Genomic DNA, 18,907 nt, shown 5'->3' on the forward strand with positions numbered 1-18,907 from the left:
CTTTGTTCCCCTAAAATTCATGTTGAAACCTCACCGCCAGGAGGTGGGGCCTCTGGAGGTGCTTAGGTAACAAGGGTAGAGCCCCCATGAACGGGATTTGTGCCTTTTCAAAAGAGACCCCAGAGAGCTCCCTGTCTCTTTCCATCACGTGAGGACACAACGAGATGACAGCTATCTACTAATGAGCTAGTGGGCCCTCAGCAGACATTGAGTCAGGTGGCACCTTGATCTTGAGCTTTCCAGCCTCCAGAACTGTGAGAAATAAATTGTTCTTGTTTATAAGCCATCCAGTCAAAACATTTTGTTACAGAAATAGTAATAGACTAAGATAAATACGCATAGGTCTCCCTCACCCTTATGAAGGAAACGTTCTTTTGCACTGCAGGAGTACACTCTTTCTTTCTTTCCTACATGTCCACTCAGGGTGTCCTTTGAATGGACATTCAGCTGTTTCCAAGGTTTCATAGGATAAACAGTGCTAGAGTGATTCTCCTGCAGCCATCTTTGTACATCTGGATGATTATTTCCTTACAAGTTCCTAGAGAAAATTAGTGGCTTAAAAATTATGCACATTTAAAATATGCATTCAGAACATCTTTCAGAGAAGCTGCACCAACTTATATCACCGAGTGGCTTTAAATGCATACATCTCTAGCCAGAGGGTTCTTTCAGGTAAGTTCAGAATAGGTCAAGTTACCAGAGGTTCAATTTCTAACCCCCAAAAAAGAAAAGATGACTCACAACTCCAATAACCCTCTGAATGCAACAGAAGAGAAATTTTCAGTGGGTTCACCCAGGCATAAAACTAGCTCACATTGTGCGCGGTTCAGAAACTTCTGTGATACGGCAGGTCTGCAGGAACGACACCAGGGTGCTTACTGTTAATTCCGTGCCCCCAGGAACCACTGCTATGGGCCAATCCTCCATGAAAATATGAATAAATAAAAGCTTTGTCTAAGTTTTGAAGCTTCTAGTCTGTTCACTCCTAAACATGATGTAATGTGGAAACACGCAGAGTCCCCTTTCAGCCCCATCTGGTTGGGGGTTCCATTGTAGATAATGCGGATGAACACAAACGAATCTCATTTCCAGGATGTGGTCTATTCCTGGCAAAATGTTCATTACAGACGACTACATTCTCAGCAAAGTAGGTTGCCAGCCAAGCAAATATAAAGTGACCGAGAGGCAAAGGCTAGTGCTACCCACCTGGAAGTTGAGATTCACTACACTATCATATATTCTCAATAATTCAGAAATAATCAAACCATATCAGATTTGAATCACACTTCTTATAATGCCAATCTGTTTTGCAAATAAAAGAGATAATATCGAAATATTTAATTCAATTTGAATTCATATCAGACAAATATCAATAATTTATTCTCTTTTTCTCCACTTCAATTTTCATCACTTTAAGCATCCTTTGAAAAAGATTCTACTCAAACAGTATCTTCCAAGTTAAAGAAGATCAAGACATTTTCCCCCTCACTCTTTTAAGATGCCTGTGTGGAATCAGAGATTAATGAGGTTTAGGTGTCAAAACAGGACTCCCTTATTTCTGACTCGGCTCACAAACCAAACTTCATTGATCATAAACCAATTTCCTATGAGGTGCAATTTCTCTTAGCTAAAATGTCTATGCAGAATATCTGCAAGTTTCCTTGCTAATCATTCCCCACTCCCGACCACACACACACAACACACGCACACGCACTTAATGTTATCAGCTTTTAATTATCCACACTAAAAAAGAGAAGCAACAATGATAATTATTCAAAACTGCAGATAAAACAAAAAATTCACACTTGGTTTTGGAAGATGTTTCTTAGGGGGAGGGAGGTGGTTATTGTATGATAGCAAAGTCTCAAGAGGCATATCTCATTTTATTGAGCTTCACACATGCGTGTATTTTTTGTTGTTTTTTTTACAAATTGAAAGCAAGATCCTTCACCAGTAAAAAGATTATGACTCGCTTTATTGCAATAGTCAGTAACCTAACCCCAAATACACACCTTCGAGGTACACCTGTTTCTAAGGTTTTTCTTAGGTGACTGAGACATTTGCTTTCCAAGGTATGCCCATATTCACTCAAACCTCTGAAAGGCAGTTCCTTTGCAGTGAATGCACAAGGGAGAAGCCAAATACCATATGATGACTAGTTGTTTCAATTTCTAAGAGGCAAATTAATATGAATATCTTCAACACTATGCCCCCAACACGAGCATCTTCACTTATTTCAGACAAAAGCCCATATAGTGCCTGTTTCATTGTGGGAAAGCTTTTTAAAAGGTTTACTAAAGCATCACTTACCCTCCAACTCCCGGTTTACCAATGTGTGTTCTGTACCTACATCTAGGCTAAGACTAAAAAGAACAAACCATCCAATAAACTAGAACAATTGTATTTCTTATTAACTAGGTTTCCTTTTACTATTGTCTACCTCATAGAATTGTTACAGAGGCACAATAAGCCAGTACATCAAGAGTCCTTCAAATAGTACCTGGAATATATGGATATATTTAATAAAATGTCAATTATTATTAACAGCGCTTGTCAGCAAAAGCCCCTCAATACTCATGCAGCCAACTGGGCCTTTTACAAAATACTTCCAGATGCACCATATTATTTCATCTGCTCAACCCACTGAGGAAGGTAGTTTTTATGATACACGCTCTATAGATGAAGAATCTGAGGCTTGGAAAGTCGCACGACTTGCCCAACATCATAAAATGATAAATCTGAGCCTGGCAAGCAAATCTTTCAGCTTTAAGTCCAAGACGTTCTTCACTACAGCCCATTCTCTACCATACTCAGAACCTCATGCTATGAGACTGACCACAAATGCATTTTGATTTCACCCCAAAAGGGGAGGAGGTCAATATTTTCATTTATTATTACCTATAATCAAGAAGCAGTGTTTGTTACACTGAAGGGACAACAGTAATTAGTGAAAGCACCATCAGTTCTTCTCTGTGGCCAGACCACAAGGCAGCAAAGCTGCAGTTTCAAAATCTCCTTAATGTGCTGGGTTATTACCTACCTTGGCCGTCTCAGCTTCTGCCTGCAGTCGCTTGGGGGTTCCTTTCTGGTCAAGCACCTTCTGGAAATGTTTGTTTTTAATGGATTGAGACTCAACACCTTCACCTTCAATTTGCAGTTTAATGCCTTCAGCACGGGCAGGGTGATCAATACCCCGTGGATTCAAGCCGCAATGGAGAGCTAGACGAGAGGAAAAAATATATAACTCAGAAAACAAATCATGTGACGAAGGTGTCCAGGGCAGACAATATTTCATCTGGCCTAAGAGGGAAGAAACAAGGCTTCGGAGGTTTTGAGCAGTGGTCTGGTAACTACGGGAAAGAATTTGGTGAGGAAGGAGTGTGGCATAGTGGAAAACCCTGAGCTTTGGAGTCAAAAAGATGAAGAATGAAAATCTAAAAACCGTCAGTTACAAGCCGTTTGACCTTGAGCAAGTTACTAATCACCACATTGCAGACGAGAAGACCAAATCAGGCAACTTCGTTAATGCCTCCCACACGTGCAATTATTTCAACCCCTGCGGTTTAGCTGAAATCTCTGCCTCTATCTGGAAAAATCCTCATTCTGTCCCCTTTCTGAATCTTCTCTGTTCTTCAAGCATCCACTCAGGCTCCAACCAACTGAGCCACACTGGTCAGGGCTCTGATATAGATTTTTAAATCTCTCCATTCTGCTATCCATGATGTCACCCCTCTCTGAAGCCTAAGTCCCATCAGGGCACACAGAGTTACAAGCTTCTGGTTCTCATTTAGAACAGAAACAGCTTGGTTGGCCATTCTTTCCTCCAAGCTTCCTTCTGGTCTCCTTGGACCAAAGTGCATCACACACCCATTAATGAACTGAAACCCTGGCAGTAGAGATAGGATTACCCTTAAACTAGCCAACCTTTAGCTAAAGGCAATTCCCCAAACTACGTGGCTGCTGCTCAACAAGGCAGGAACCAAACGGGCGCTGGAGACACATCCACAATGCCCGGCTCCGGCAGTGGTGGAAACAGAACAAAGCCTATGAGAGCATGAGGCCAATTACCATCAACACCAATCAGCTTCCCCATCTCCAAAGAACTGCCTACTTACAGTGAAAACTCAATCACACATACTCACATCGTGATTACCAAAAAAAGGTGTGACAGGGATTAACAGGGGATGGATTTAGACATTAATGAAGAGAAGAAAAACACATAGCTTTGATTTTTCTCTCTAGCATGATCCCTGGCTGCTTCCTGCCTTGGGATTCACAGCTTAGCCGTACCACTGAGCTGCTGGTAGCTTCCAGGACCTCCTGTCCTCCTTCCCCATACCTCCCCACCAAATCGGACTCTTAGCACGTCCTTCCTCCTAGAAAGAGGTTCTGCTCCACCTCAATCCTACTTCCTTCTTTGGGAGGCTAACTGCTCCTCAGCCACATGTCAGTTCAGACGTCTTCTAGGGGCCACTGGCTCCCAGAGCAAGAAGCCCCAGGCTACGCTCCCTCCCTGCACACAGTATCCTGGGCCTTCACCTCCTCACTGTATGGGGGATGTCTACCTAACTGATCTGTCTGCCCCACCACCACAACTGCAAGCTCCAAGTCTCATTCATGTCCATGATCGCCGCTCCCCGGTCCAGAACCTGGCTCATAACAGACACCGGAGAAACATCTGTCCAGCTGCTGAATGCACTAGCAATCTCCTCTTTCCCCACGACCATGCCTTTAAGTCAGAAGAGAACTTTTCCCGGCTAGTAAAAACCTAGCATTCAAAATGCAAGGTATCTATAAACACGAGGCGGAATGCGGTGTTTTGACTTTCTACACACGCAGCCGCCTTTCACACAAATATTATAATCCTCCATCGCTATTCCCTCCTCGCCTGCAAACCCAGTGGTTGATTTAGGTGTCTGTGCTTGGGCTTGTTTATTTAAAACCATTTCTGGCAGCCTTTGCTTTGTTTTCCCTGAAATTTCATGTCCCTAATATTTATATACCAAGCAACTTTCAAATGGCCTCTTACAGGCTGTGACTGCCATTTCTTTGGGCATCGTGTATATAAAATGTTTGCTTTTTCTTTTCCGTCCTAATCAACGCCCTTCTTGTTTTCACTAAAGTTATTTACTCAGTGTAATGGGCTCTGCTGCTCACAGGTCGGCTTTGGGCCCCTCTTCACGTCTGCCTGGCCTTCCCGACCACTCCCGCGCCTTCCTCGCTACTGGGCTGACACCCCAGGCTGCGTGCGGTCTTTACCTAGAGTGCAGTCACTCTGATGTTAACGCTGCTGATATTGAGCACTTCAGAACAAAGAGCTGAAAACTAAACCACATTTCACAAACACTGCTTTTACATTTAACAGAGAAACATTTCACCGCAAATGCGCACATTTTAGCGTTGGTTTGAGATGCCATTTTTTGAAGGCACCATCTCTTTTTCATGTGTGAAGACCCACGTCCTTGGAAATCCAAACACTGTGCATTGCTGGTGGGAATATAAAATGGCACAGCTGCTGTGGAAAATAGTCTGGTGAAGCCTCAAAGAGCTAAACACAGAATTTACCACTTGGCCCAGCCACTCAACCAGAGAATGGAAAGGAAGGACTCCCACAGGTATCTGCACACCCATGTTCATAGCAGCATTACTCATAACAAGCCAAAAGGTGGCAATAACCCAAATGCCTACTGACAGATAAACGGATGATCAAAATGTGGTACATACATTGGGTGGAATATTATTCTCAACCTTAGAAGGAATGAGGGTCTGACACATGTTGTCATAGGGATGAACCTTGAAGGCATGCTGCTAAGTGAAATGAGCTGGTCACAAAAGCACAGATATATTGTGATTCTACTTATATGAAGTCCTTAGAGTGGTCACATTCATGGTGATGGAAGGTAGACCCGTGGTGACGAGGGGCTGGAGGGGGGGAGTGGCGACAGATTGCTTAGTGCAGAGTCATTTTGGACAAATGAAATCATGGGGGAGATGGGTGGGGTGGCGGCTGCCCAGTAATGTGAATGTGCTCAGTGCCACTGAGTCATACATATAAAAATGGTTAACATAGTACATTTTATGTTATGTATATTCTACAATAAGATAAAATTTATAAAAGCCCCTACATCTTCTCATTTCATCCCCCTACTACCTCCATGGGTAGAAAGGGAAGTTCCAAAGATATTTCCTTTATCCAAAGTTTTGAGAGTTTATCAATAATCTTACTGTAAGATTATTCAGTTACAATTTTTTTTTTTAATGGTAATGATGACAGCTCAACAGAGTTCTTTAGAATTTCCCTGGGAAGGGCACGCTCTCCTCAGCAAGTTCCAATCTGATGGGCAGAGAGGTGAGCCCGTACCCGACCCTGACCTTTGGGGAATCCATTCTCATGTGACTTAGGTCACAGGAACAGACTATCCCGAAGTTCCAGGCCTCACTGTGTTTCCTCGAGATGACATGAGAGGAGAAATAAGATGTGCTGGCGTTACTGCTTTCATTTGCGGGAATACGTGGCTTTTACTTGCCAAGAGGTCACCCAGTTTCCTGTGAAGTCCTTTCGAGCCCCACCCTCACCTCACTTTCCCTGCAGTGAAACAAGGGACGGAGCCTCATGCAGGTAGAAGGTTCCTTTATTCTGAGCTTTTCTGTAAACAGAAACACTGTGCAGACACTCCCACTGGCCTAGAGGCTGCTCTGACCCCTGCAAGGAGGGCTCTGACCATCATGCAGAAAATGCTCCCAACTTCTAAGATGTTCTGTGCTTCTCCGCTTTGACAGAATTCATCTTTGTTCAGAATCTACTCCTCCCTCTTTTCATGGATAACTTTTCAGGAAATAGCAAATGCTCTCTCCTTTCCACTATGAAGCTTTTACTGGTTTTGCACCCATTATATATAAGCAGTGTTGACAATCATCTCTTTTTACCAGAAGATATGTTCCCCCACCCCTCCGTGTGTGTGTGTGTTTGTGCATGTGGACCACACACTGCAAATATTTTACTAACCTGTCTGCCTGGTCTATGACTAGGAATTCCCCGAAGCAAGCGACTACTTCTGACTAAGCTTTACAAACTCAGCCTCTGGCCGAGTGACTCACCTACAGCAGGTGCTCAATCACTGTTTATACAATGAGCAGAAGCATGTTGGAAAAAGCCTGATTCAGTCCAACTTACTGCCATTTCCTTCTTACGAGCAATGTACGTCTCTTTTTCAAAGAAGCAAATAAAAGTTGCTTCCAACCTAATTATGTGATTCACCAAAAACATGTTAAATCACAGAACCACAGAGCTGTCCTGAAACTGACTTACCTGAATGCCTTCTGCTGAGCAGAGGCTAGACAGTCTTATGTGTCCCTGTGCCCGCAAACACTAAACAGTTGTATATAGTTGGCGCCTAATACATGTTGCTAAATGAATGAGTGACCTTAGAAACAAATATATCTTAATCCCATTATCAGCTATTAGAATTTTTTTTTTTTTTTTAATATATCTTTATTGATTTCAGAGAGAGGAGAGGAGAGAGGGAGAGAGAGATAGAAACATCAATGATGAGAGATTCATTGATCGGCTGCCTCCTGCAACACCCCTGAGTGGGGATTGAGCCGCAACCTGGGCATGTGACCTGACCTGGAATCGAACCCCAATTGCCTGGATCCTAGGTCGATGCTCAACCGCTGAGCCACGCCCGGCCGGGCATCAGCTATTAGAATTGAGACACACTGTTTACAACCTCATGCAGATTTCTTGCTTCTAACTAGAGATAAAGTTTCTAGGGGACATAGCCCGTGTTTCATACCTCTCTCATATAAAATATACTCTTACCAGACATTCTCCAAATATCAGCTTAATTAATGGAGGTGACTTACTCTATTCGTTAAATTACTTTTATTAGTATTTATTTGATGCTGATTTTACTCCCGGACCATAAGTTTTTGTTTCTTCAGTTTCTTCTAGGATACCTTTTCCTTCTGTGCAACCTCCTCTTCTGGTTTAAGGACAATCTGCTCCTTTTCAGTAGGATCATGTCAGTGTGGCAGGGAGAGCTCACGTGTGGGTTAATCCGCCCATGAGCTCTGGAAGTTCTACTCCACATCTTGGGAGCTTTGTTCACCTGGATGTGCTCAATGACCAGAGAATCTACATCTAAACCCTTAAGCATTAATCTGTATTTTTAAGCATGTATAGCAAAAATTCAGCACTCTTTTTGGGCCACCGACCCTGTGTCCAGCCCCACTGTTTGGCGTGGGCACACCTGCCAAGTCCACCATTGTAAGGACAGAATGGCACACAATGCTTCTATAAAGTGACATCTTTCAGATACTTGGTGGCTTTTCAGATATGCATACCCTTCATGGCCTAGGCAGTTTCACAAGTGTTTTTAAAGTGAACGGGAAGATTGGAACCTCTTGGTCTGCATGACTTTGTGGTGTTTTCTGGGTCAAGGGAACAGCAAACCATTCTTAGAGGTCACCTCAGGCCACTCATGGGAAGAGCAGCCGTGTCATTTTTAAGGACATAGTACAGACCTGAAAAGTGCTAAGTGGCAATCCCAATACATCATATTGTTGTAGTTAATTATCAGTGTCACTCTCTGTGTCCCATTAAATACTGGGCTCATAATAGGGGCCAGATAATGACAAGCTAACACATATTCCATAGCCCTTATGTTCCCACCTATGAGTCCTGCAGCTGAGCGCTGGTAGGCGGGCATGTACCCTGTGGAATCTCAACCACAGACACGCACAAGGCCCCAAGAGCCAACTAAAGAAACAACCACGAGCAAATGACAGCATGCAATTACGTATTTGAGAAGGGATTTATATTCCTACTTGGCTTTTGCAAATCAGACGATGCTTCTAAAATATTTTACCAGTTTCCTCACTGTTCTAGATCTTCTTGGCTGGTATACAAAAACAAAGACTACACTCTGAAAGATTAGCAATTCATGTTATGGTGTTATAAATTCTTTCTAAAGATGCTTCTAGTCAGTTCTCAATATGATAGCCATTAAAACATTGTAAACACCAACTGTTACCATCTAAATCTCTCTTTAAGATTAGAGAGGAAGGGGGAAAATCAAGTACATAAAGCTCAGATCAGAGGAAGTCTATCAGTCCCACCATTTGCCTCCTTGGCTGCTCTTATCAAGAGCCATGAGGAAGATGGTGCCATTCTAGTTTCCAAATTCCAGCTGAATCCTCAAGTTTGTCCTGTCTTCCATCTTTGACCAGCCCTCTTGCTCTTCCCATAAGTCTATTAACATGCTCAAGTCTTGCCCTATATATAATAACCCTCCCTCCAACTTTGTTGTTCACTTATTAACCAACTCCCCCCCCGTTCTTTTTCCCTTCCCTATAGTCAGACTGTTGGAAGTGCATTGCTGTTTACAGTTTAGGCAGACCTGTAGGGACACTATTCTAAGCAATTTACCTGCTAGGGTGAATCAAATTACTGCTTGATAGTCACTCCCCTCCCCTTGGAGCACAGTGTGAGTCCCTATACAATGACTTTGACCTTGGCCATGTGAGTTAATTTGGCCAGTGGATATGAGTGTACAAGATGTGAGCAGAGGAGTTAAACATATGTATACCATTTGGTTTGGTCTCTCATGCACTTGTAGTAACCAGGAAAAGAGCATGACCAGAGGCTGCTGCCCCTTCAACCTGGACCCCAGAATGAGATACACAGAGTAGAAATAACCCCAACCCAAAGTCTAAAACCAAGACCAGCCTCTCTTGGCGAGAGGTGGAGAGAACTGGAAATTGTGCCAGGTGCCAAAGAAGCATGGAAGCCACAGTAGGATTTTGCTCTTTATCCTAAGGTCACAGGAGATCTTTAGGATACAGCTTCTAGGGGAAACCCTCTCCATTCTTTCCAGATGCTGCTTGGGATCCACCTAGATCCTTCAGAGACCCAGCCTGCTAGTATAGAACCATATACTACAATACAATTATTGTTTATGCATTTATCACACCATTAATGCTGACTCCTCCCCCGGCAATAATTATTCTAACTCAGGCTAAAGACAATAGTGACTAAACTCTGGTAACGTCAAAGAAAATTGAGAGGAGCAGATGTTTGAGTTGGTAGGTCTGACCCCTCTAAATACATGGTGCAAGCACTTCAAAGATGGAATGAGAGGAAGACATTCCCAGCTAGGGGAGCAGTCCACAATAACCATGCCTATCTCAGAGCAGACCCTAAAGTCTTGCTCTGTAGGCAGAAGAACTGATGTGAGAGGAAGCAACTGGTGTGAGAGGAGGTGGTTCTGCCAGCTGATACTAAAATAAACCAGAGAGTAAAAGGCATTTCATCAGCCATAAACCCTCTGCCCCCATCTGCGTGGCTGACTCCTTGCATTTCAAGCCTCCACTTGAACATCTCCTCAGTGGAGACACTCCTGACCAAAGAATCTAAGTAGCTCTCCAGGCAAGCAGCATCCCATCATTGTTTTAATTTTCTACCGGGTACTTGGCACGCTAATAAACTGTGAGTCATGAGAGGGAGAGGCCTTGCCTGAGTCATCCATTGATATAAATGCAGCACAGTGCCTGGCACATGGCAGCACTCGGGAAATAATTGTTTAACAACTGAATGGACGAAGGGGAATGGATTGCCCTCTTCTTTTATACACATCCTTCTCTCTAAAAACATCAATAAAAGCATATTTAAAAATAATTATACTGTTTCCGAAGAGAATTCATTTATGAGGCTCAAAACTGGAATCAGAAAAACTAAGTTTAGAGGCTCTTGGGGTGTACAGGGGAGAAGAAATGAAGGCCTAAGTCAGGACAAAGGTAGTGAGGATGAGAGAAGGAGATGAGTTTCCAAATCATTTAGCTCAGGCGTTGACCAACTTTTTCTATAAAGGGCTAGATGATAAGTATTTAAAGTTTTGCCAGCCATACAGTATCACAACTACCCAACTCTGCAACCATAGCACAAAAGCGGCAATAAACTACATAAACTAATGAACATAACTGGATTCCAATAAAACTTTACGAAAAGAGGTGGCTGGCTGCCAAGCCCTAATCTAGACAGTCAAATAGGTCAAATTTGGTCACTGACTAGAGAGGAAGGAAGGTGGAAACAAAGAGTCAAGGTTGTTGTTAGTTTGGGATCTTTATGTTCTCAGTGTTTGGTCCCAGAATCATAAATTCATTTAGTCAATTGAATGTCAGAGGAGAATAAAAACACATTAAAATTACATAGTTCAACAGGTTCTTTTCATTGGTCATGATATTGAGGGCAGGAGCCCCTGAGGTGGTGACTAGTGAGCGGCACAAACAAAACCAGAGTTTCCCACTCTGGGGTCAGCAGTGTCTCCATTGCACTGCACCTCTTTCTTTTATGCCTCTAGATAAAAAGATTTTTCTCTCTCTGCCTTGAGACCGCCATGTCACATGTAATAATAATAATTACTGTATATTTAGTAAATATCACTAGGCATCCATCATGTGTCATAGGACCACTGAGGGACTGTCTCCCACTGCAGGAACCTTAAAGTCTTATCATAGTTATACACATTTCCCCAAGCCATTTTTGTGCTCCTGATTTTTCTTTTAGATCTGATATATTTTTTAAGTGGTTGTGAAACATACATCATACTTCTTTGCTCTAAGGATTATTCACTTTCTGCTCTGAACAATGTTTTATGTTAAAAGCATACAGAGAATTTATTCAGGCCAAAAACTAAATCATGGCTTATTCAGCCTCATGACAAGAAAAGAATAAATCACAGACAGGCATTATCAGAACGTAACCACAGTCACACAGTCAACTCCAATTGAAGACCAAAAAAAAAAAAAAATCTTGCTAAAAGGCAAGCAAAATGCCCTGTGACTGTTATGCAAAACCAAAAGCCATACAAAGAGAAAAAAGCTAGAAGAAAATATGCCAAATACTAATAGTGCCTTTTTGAAGGTGAATCCATGGAAATTTTTTCTTTTCTACTTTCCAGAGGATACACATAACAAGCATGTGATTATTACTATCTTATAAGGTTCATTTAAAAGGAAAATGTTACTATACTGCATCTTTTAAAATTCTTGAATTCCTAAGTGTATCTTGCTCTAGGATATTAACAGAATACATTATGTAAATATTAACAGAAAATTATATAAAAAAATGTAAAGATCTTTAGGTTTACAACAAAGTATGCTTTCAGGTATAAATAGCTAATAGAGCTTTGTGTCTGGATAAATTATTTTTTCCTTCATGTCTAGTGAATGACTCTTCTTTAAGTATTTCCAGACACCATACCCCCCTCACTTTTATCTTATTTTCCAGTACTGCTTCCTTTTTTTCTCATTTCCTGACAAGTAAACCCAACATGGTTGGCTGAATGAATATCGTAAGTTCAAGTTCTTCTGGACAATTAATTATCTTTAAAAAATGGTTGCCTTATGCTCATCAGGAGAGAATTCTTGGAGCAGTGGACTTGCTCTCTTCCTGCTTCTTTCAGAAAATCTTGACCCCACTGATCCTTCCTTGAAAATGGGAGCCAAGATGTCAAGATAGAGGGCCAGGCAATAGCACAGAGCAAGTGTCCGTGCCAATAGCTTAGTCCTTTTGGTTTCACATTTGGCTCCTCCAAAAAGGCCAGCTCAGCATTACCAAGCTCTGATCCCCATTCCCACTCCAATGATGGGCACACACAGAGGGGAAGAGAGGAGAAAAAGCTGTCGGGATGGAAAGAGGCAGCTGTGAGTGACCCTTGGGGATACCTCTCCATTCTAAGTTCAAAAAGACCCAGTCAGCAAAAATGAGCAGATGGGAAAGTCTCTAGGAGGCAGTCAGCAGAATGTATGCTTAAATCAAGATCCAAAAATGCCTCATCTGAACACACAAGGACATGCAAGTTCCTAAGAGCACCAGTTTTGTACCCCAGCCAGCCCTTTTACACTTGCCCTTTTCCGGCCAACTTATGATCAATGCCACCTCACTAATAACTTCCAATCTCAAATATAAAGAAATATACTCTTGCCCCAAGAAGATCCATAAATAGGAAACCTCTCTTCCTGGGCTGAATCTATTTTGGTTTGCATGATTGCCTTTGTCAAATATGAGCGCGTACACTCAGCACTACAATGGGAGTTACGGAACTTGGGCTTTTTCTACATCCTATTACATATTGTTCAGAAAGCCTGATGCACTGAGCAAAATATGAATTCATTCAGCAATTATTTTCTAAGCACCTACTATGCACCAGGTATTCTTCTAGGTGCTCAAATACATCCATGAAACACACACACAAACACAGATTGTAATTGTGGTGAGGGAAATTTCTGGTTAAAAGAATCATCTTCAGAAATAGAATTCCTAGAAAATTTATGTTTAGATTGCTAACTTTCTTAGAAATAATACAATAACATATACCCAGGCTTAGAACCTTACCTGGAAGTTAACAAAATGAGTAGATAATGGAACGTACTAAGGAATCAGATTTTGGAGTTCAAATATTGGGTCTTCTCTGAGTAATTAACCAGCCCAATAAGATCTAAACATTCTGACATAAGAAGATCCTTCTTGTCCTAAAAGCAGTCAGTTAATCTTACAATGAAAATCATGATTAACTGGTCCCATTCATATATAGAGAACTTCTTTTTTTTAAAAGGGCCACTCAAATATGGGCAGAGAATCTATTATATACAACATTTGGGGTTATCTAACATGAAAGGAGACCAAAATAAACAAACTGGGAAAAACATGTAACTTGGAAGAAAGAAATATGGAGAGCAAAGTAAACCTTATTTAAAAAATAAAAATGTTAGCATTAACATCCTCAATGAAATATGGAAAGATTACAGCCACAAAATAAGATTAGGTGCTATAAAAACTTCAGAAAGAAAAAAATCTCTTTAAAAATTAAAAATAATAGGAATTATAAAATGCCACAGAAGCTTCAAAGATAAAATTAATCTACCAGAAAAGAGAACAAAAAGAACCAACATGAGACAGAAGGAAACAGACTTCAAAAATAAGAAACAGTCAGGGAAATTTATCATCTCAAAAATAGCAGTTAGAGAAATAAAGAACAAATGAATTGGATAAAATCAAATAAATAATTCAATAAAAATTCCCAGAAATGTATGTTCATATTGAAAGACCACTTTCATTTTGAAAGACTGTTAAAAACACAATACAATGGATAAAAGTAAACTCACACCAAAGCATAGTCTCATTACTAGGGACAGAAACTTCTCAATACTAGGGATAGAAAGAAGATTAAATAATTTTTAAAAAAATGTATATTTCATACAAACAACCAACAATCAGAAGGCTTCAGATTTCTCAAAAACAAGACTGGAAACTTGGGCATAGTAGAGACTTCAAAATTGTGAGGGAAGATAATTTCCAATGTTTTAAGATCTAATCAAATTATCAATTAAGCATAAGGGTTCGATATGTACTTTTTCAGACACACATGTACCTTTTCTCAGCAGGTAACTGGAGGATGAGCTCCATCAAAACCAAGGTTAAAAAAAAGTAAGAGGAACACTGAGGATCCTGGAAGAGGGGATCTGACACACTGACACAAGAAAGGCACCCCAAGGACAGTCAAAAGAAAATCTAAACGCAACAGCCCTGAAGCAAGTCTAGAGGGCAACTAGAGCTATTGAAACAAGTCAGAATTCTTTTGGGAAAATGTCTTCAAATGAAAAAAAATCACAGACTACCTAATGTTTGAATTAGTGATAAGTTCACAGGACAACACAATATTATTAAGCAATTTTTAAAGACAATGAATAATTTTAAAATTATGCTTACATATGACTTTAATAGAAACAAAATCTAAATTTTAAGTTTATAAAGTGCTTATCATACTTCCTGGCAAATAGTAAGTACTCAAAGAATTTAGACACTCTTATAACTATACTGTACATACACACACAGGCTTCACTGCCAATCTGTCTCTCTGAGTGGCCTCAGACAAGTTGCCCAAAACCACTGGTGACCTTGGAGAAAGTTATCTTTCAGCCTTAACTTTTTCATGGAGAAAATGAAGATAATATTAATAACCATTTCACTGGACTATTGTGAACGGGTAGACTATTCAAAATAAACAATTACCAGTATGGCCTGAACCCAAACCCATCAGAACACTCATTGCTATCAACTAGCAGTACAGCTGTACTAGGGCATGTAGAATGCTAGTATCAGTCAATGCCTAATAAATGCTAACTATTGCTATCAGTTTCTTATTTGTGGTATCATTTTTTCTTTCTATAGTGAATAACCATAAAAATGTTTTTAAATATTACCTTTATTTTCAATAGGAGTAAAATGTATTTCTTTTTTATTTTTTTAAATTTATTGGGATGACATTGGTTAATAAAATTATGTAGGCTTCAAGCGTACAGTTCTATACTGCATCACCTGTATATGGTATCGTGTGTACACTACCCAAAGTCATCTCCTTCTGTCAACATTTATGCCCCCTCCTTTGCCTTCTTCTACCTCCCCCACCCCCCTTTTCCCTCTGGTAATCACTATACTGTTGTCTGCGTCTATGACTTGGTGATTTTTTATTTTATTTATCTTTATTGTTGAAACTATTACAGATGTCTCCTTTCTTTCTGCCACTGACCTGCCCCCAACTCTCACCCCCTTCCTAGGCCTTCACCACACTATTGTCTGTCCAGGGATTATGTATATATGCATATCAGTTCTTTGGTTAATCTCTTCCTGCCCCGCCCCTTCCTTAATATAGCTACCTGAAGATAGAGTTATAGAGAACCAAGAAAACACTGGGAGAAGGAAGGAAGGGGAACTTAATCTGCTGTTACTTGAGCCAAGGATCAGGCACCGCCAGAAAGCTACATGACCACAGGCCCACTCTGATGCCTTCATCCACAATCTTAGAAAAATTCTTGATCCCACAGAGAACATTCCATTTGCAAATCCCTTCAAAGCTGGCCCTGTACCCTTCTCCACAACCATAGCAGCAATGATAGAAGCTGCAGTAAAAAGACTCAAGACCCCAAGTTCTCAACCTAAATTCTGCCACTAATGAGTTATGTGACCTTGGGCAAAGGAGCCTTCACGTCTTTACTTATGAAATGGGAACAGGAGCGCCTGTTCCAGCTGCCAACGGATCAGCCGGGGCTCCAACAAGAAGCTGTACTTTGGAAAGCACAATGCTGCATAAAGCCAGGGTGGTATGATTTCAACGATGATGGCCTTGGGGTGAGCCCCAGCAAATGTGCGGGTGCCAAAGCTACCAGCTACTGAGTTTCAATTAAGAAACCCTGGCCAAGCAAAGCAGGTCAGAGGGAGGCAGGAGCTTCATGGGGTTGTAGGGAGGCACTTAGAAAGCAATAGACCGTGCATCAGCCAGGGAAGATCACGCTCTCTTACTATTAGAATCAGGGACAGTGGCCTCAGCATCCTGGAAACCTAATTCTTAAGGCCTTTAAAAGCAGGAAGGGGGCAGGAGAATGGGGAGCATGTTCTTATCTTGGCAAAACAGTAAAGTTGGCCAAGTTTATTTTCAGCATCTTTTTCACCTTCCCTTTCTGACATCACTCCTATTTGCTGTTGGTTTCCTGAAACCCCAGACCCAGGCTGTAGGGTCAGATTTCCCTCGTGGTACCTGCTGGTTGGCATCCAACCCCTGCTCCACACGCAAGCACCCACCAAAGCCTAACCTCTCCAGAAAATGACTCATGGTCCGAAAATTATATCCTCCCCCAACATTTGAAAATTGGAAGTCCTCCCATTTCATCCCTGTCTCACCTTGACTCAGTTATTACAAAACAAACAAATACACAAGAAATTGTCAATGACCCATATGTTCTTATAGGTCATCCTTAAGAAAAAAAATTTTGAGATATAATTGATATAACAGTATAATAGTAGGCTATCTTTTAATAGTGTAATTTTAAAAGAAAATTCTGAAGATGACGTCTTAATCAGTATTCCCCAAAGTGTCCTAACTAGGAAATTGGGTGGATGTCTTTTTTTTTTTTTTAATCAAATTCCAGCTCTGCCTCTCACTAGCTGAGTGACCACCGCCAAATTACTAACCTCACTGTGACCCTTTGGTTATTTATGAGGGGTGATAATGGTGCCTACCTCATAAGGTTGATGTGACATATAATGAGTTAGTAGATGACAAACAGTAAGAACAACATAAAGACAGAAGGGATTCAAGGCACAACAAGAGCCCAGAAAACAGCTGATCCTGGGCTCCCCGAAAATCAGGGATGATTCCTAAGTAAAGGGGTGGGGTAATCAGCCTGGAACAGGAAGGCGGTGACATTCTGGGAAGGGCACTGACTGCTAAGGAGTTTGGACATGATTTTATCAGCAGTGGAGAGCTCCAGCAGACTTGTGAGCAATTCTGTGCCTGCCATACCCTATAACTAAACAATCCCAGATTCTATCTCTTTTCCCCCTATGAAGTGGTTCTCACATCTGCTTCTCACTGTTCTGTTCTTTCCCCATGTCATATCAATGGGAGGGCCATTTCTGTGGGCCTGGCAGCTCCCTGGATTGAGCCCCTGCATAGCCTACTCTGCCCAAGTTCATACCTTTTTTACTGGGATACAGCTACAACCCAAGCCTTGGATCTGACTCAACCGTAAGCCCCATGAGGGGAAGGTTCATAGCCTTAGATTCTTTTACATCTCTCTGTGCTGTTCACATTGGTTATCTTATCATAGGGCACAATGAAAACTTATTACCAAATAAATAGAAATGCACACTCACTTGTGCTGGGCACACAATGAACTTGGAAGGCAGCATGACACAACAGCAGCAATGACAAAAACCCAAAGACCTGGGGCTTCTGAAGAAAAGAGAAGCAAAACTGTAGAGAGTCTACACTGAGATAAACACCTCATGAGCGATTTGACCCAAAAACCTAAAATAATTTTCCCAATTGAAGGGCAATGTTTTATTATAATATTTTTCTTAAATTACCAATGTTTCCAAAAGACATAGAGCCAAACTACCAAACTAGAAAAAAACCAAAACCAGAAAGCAACACATGACTGAAATCGCAAGGGCTTTGGGATATGGCCAAGTTGGCAACAAAGCCCACAAATTAGCTGTGTGGCCCTGGGGAAAGTCTTATCTTCTCTGGACCTAAAGTCTTTCAATGAAGGTGGGGAAAACACTTATCCACTGCCTTTGAAAACTAATGTTTAGAGAGTAGACGTCAAGAGTCGGGCTGAGCGTAGGCACAAAATAATGTTGGTTCTCTTGTCTATTCAACAAAGAGTTGAGTGCTTTCCATGTTTCAGAGAGGGTTGGAAGCACTAGAGATGTATCAGACAATAAAAGTCAAATGGAATTCGTCTGACTCATCCTTAGCCCCTGTGAAAATAGAGTGAAAGACCAGGCCTTTACCTCATGAAAAATGCACACAATGACCATATACAAGTCGTGCATACAGCTGTAAGGAGGTCAAGGATCCCACGAAACCTTCAGGTTCCTCTTGTGATCTTTAAGAACCCTGCCCCTATTTCAGTGTTTCCCAAAGGTGTTTATTAAGAATGACTGGGGTCATGGATAAGAGAGGCACAGGCAAACCTTGTTTTATTGTACTTTGTTTTATTGTACATCGCAGATATTGCTTTTTATAAATTAAAGGTTTGTGGCAACCCTGAAAAAAAAAAAGAATGACTAAAGGTACATGTTTCTGATTTACAAGGAAGAAAAAATACCATGCAAGGGATGGGAGTAGGAATGCTGATCAAGGACCCCAGGAGAACCTCACCACTAAGGAAATACGGCCTGAGCAGATCCGTCTCCACACCTGCTTTTCCTAAGCTGGCCTGAGCAGATCCGTCTCCACACCTGCTTTTCCTAAGCTGGCCCACCCTGTTACAGGACTATAAATTAAACTCTACTAGAGCCTGGCACACATTCCCCTCTCAATAAATATCTGTGAATGTAAAA

General features: G+C 41.3%; 1 protein-coding gene across 3 annotated transcripts in view; it reads right to left on the minus strand.

Annotated features, from left to right (window-relative positions):
- The window catches only part of SAMD12 (sterile alpha motif domain containing 12), a 276,682-nt gene that overhangs the window by 248,090 nt on the left and 9,685 nt on the right, over nucleotides 1-18,907 (minus strand). For all 3 annotated transcript variants that reach the window (XM_081117395.1, XM_081117396.1, XM_081117394.1), the window contains exon 2: nucleotides 3,041-3,219. In XM_081117395.1, coding sequence (XP_080973521.1) covers nucleotides 3,041-3,219 — 179 coding nt within the window. The remainder of the gene's footprint in view (nucleotides 1-3,040; nucleotides 3,220-18,907) is intronic.

This window comes from Miniopterus schreibersii, assembly GCF_964146895.1.
Source record: "Miniopterus schreibersii genome assembly, chromosome: 17".
NCBI classification, from domain to species: domain Eukaryota; kingdom Metazoa; phylum Chordata; class Mammalia; order Chiroptera; family Miniopteridae; genus Miniopterus; species Miniopterus schreibersii.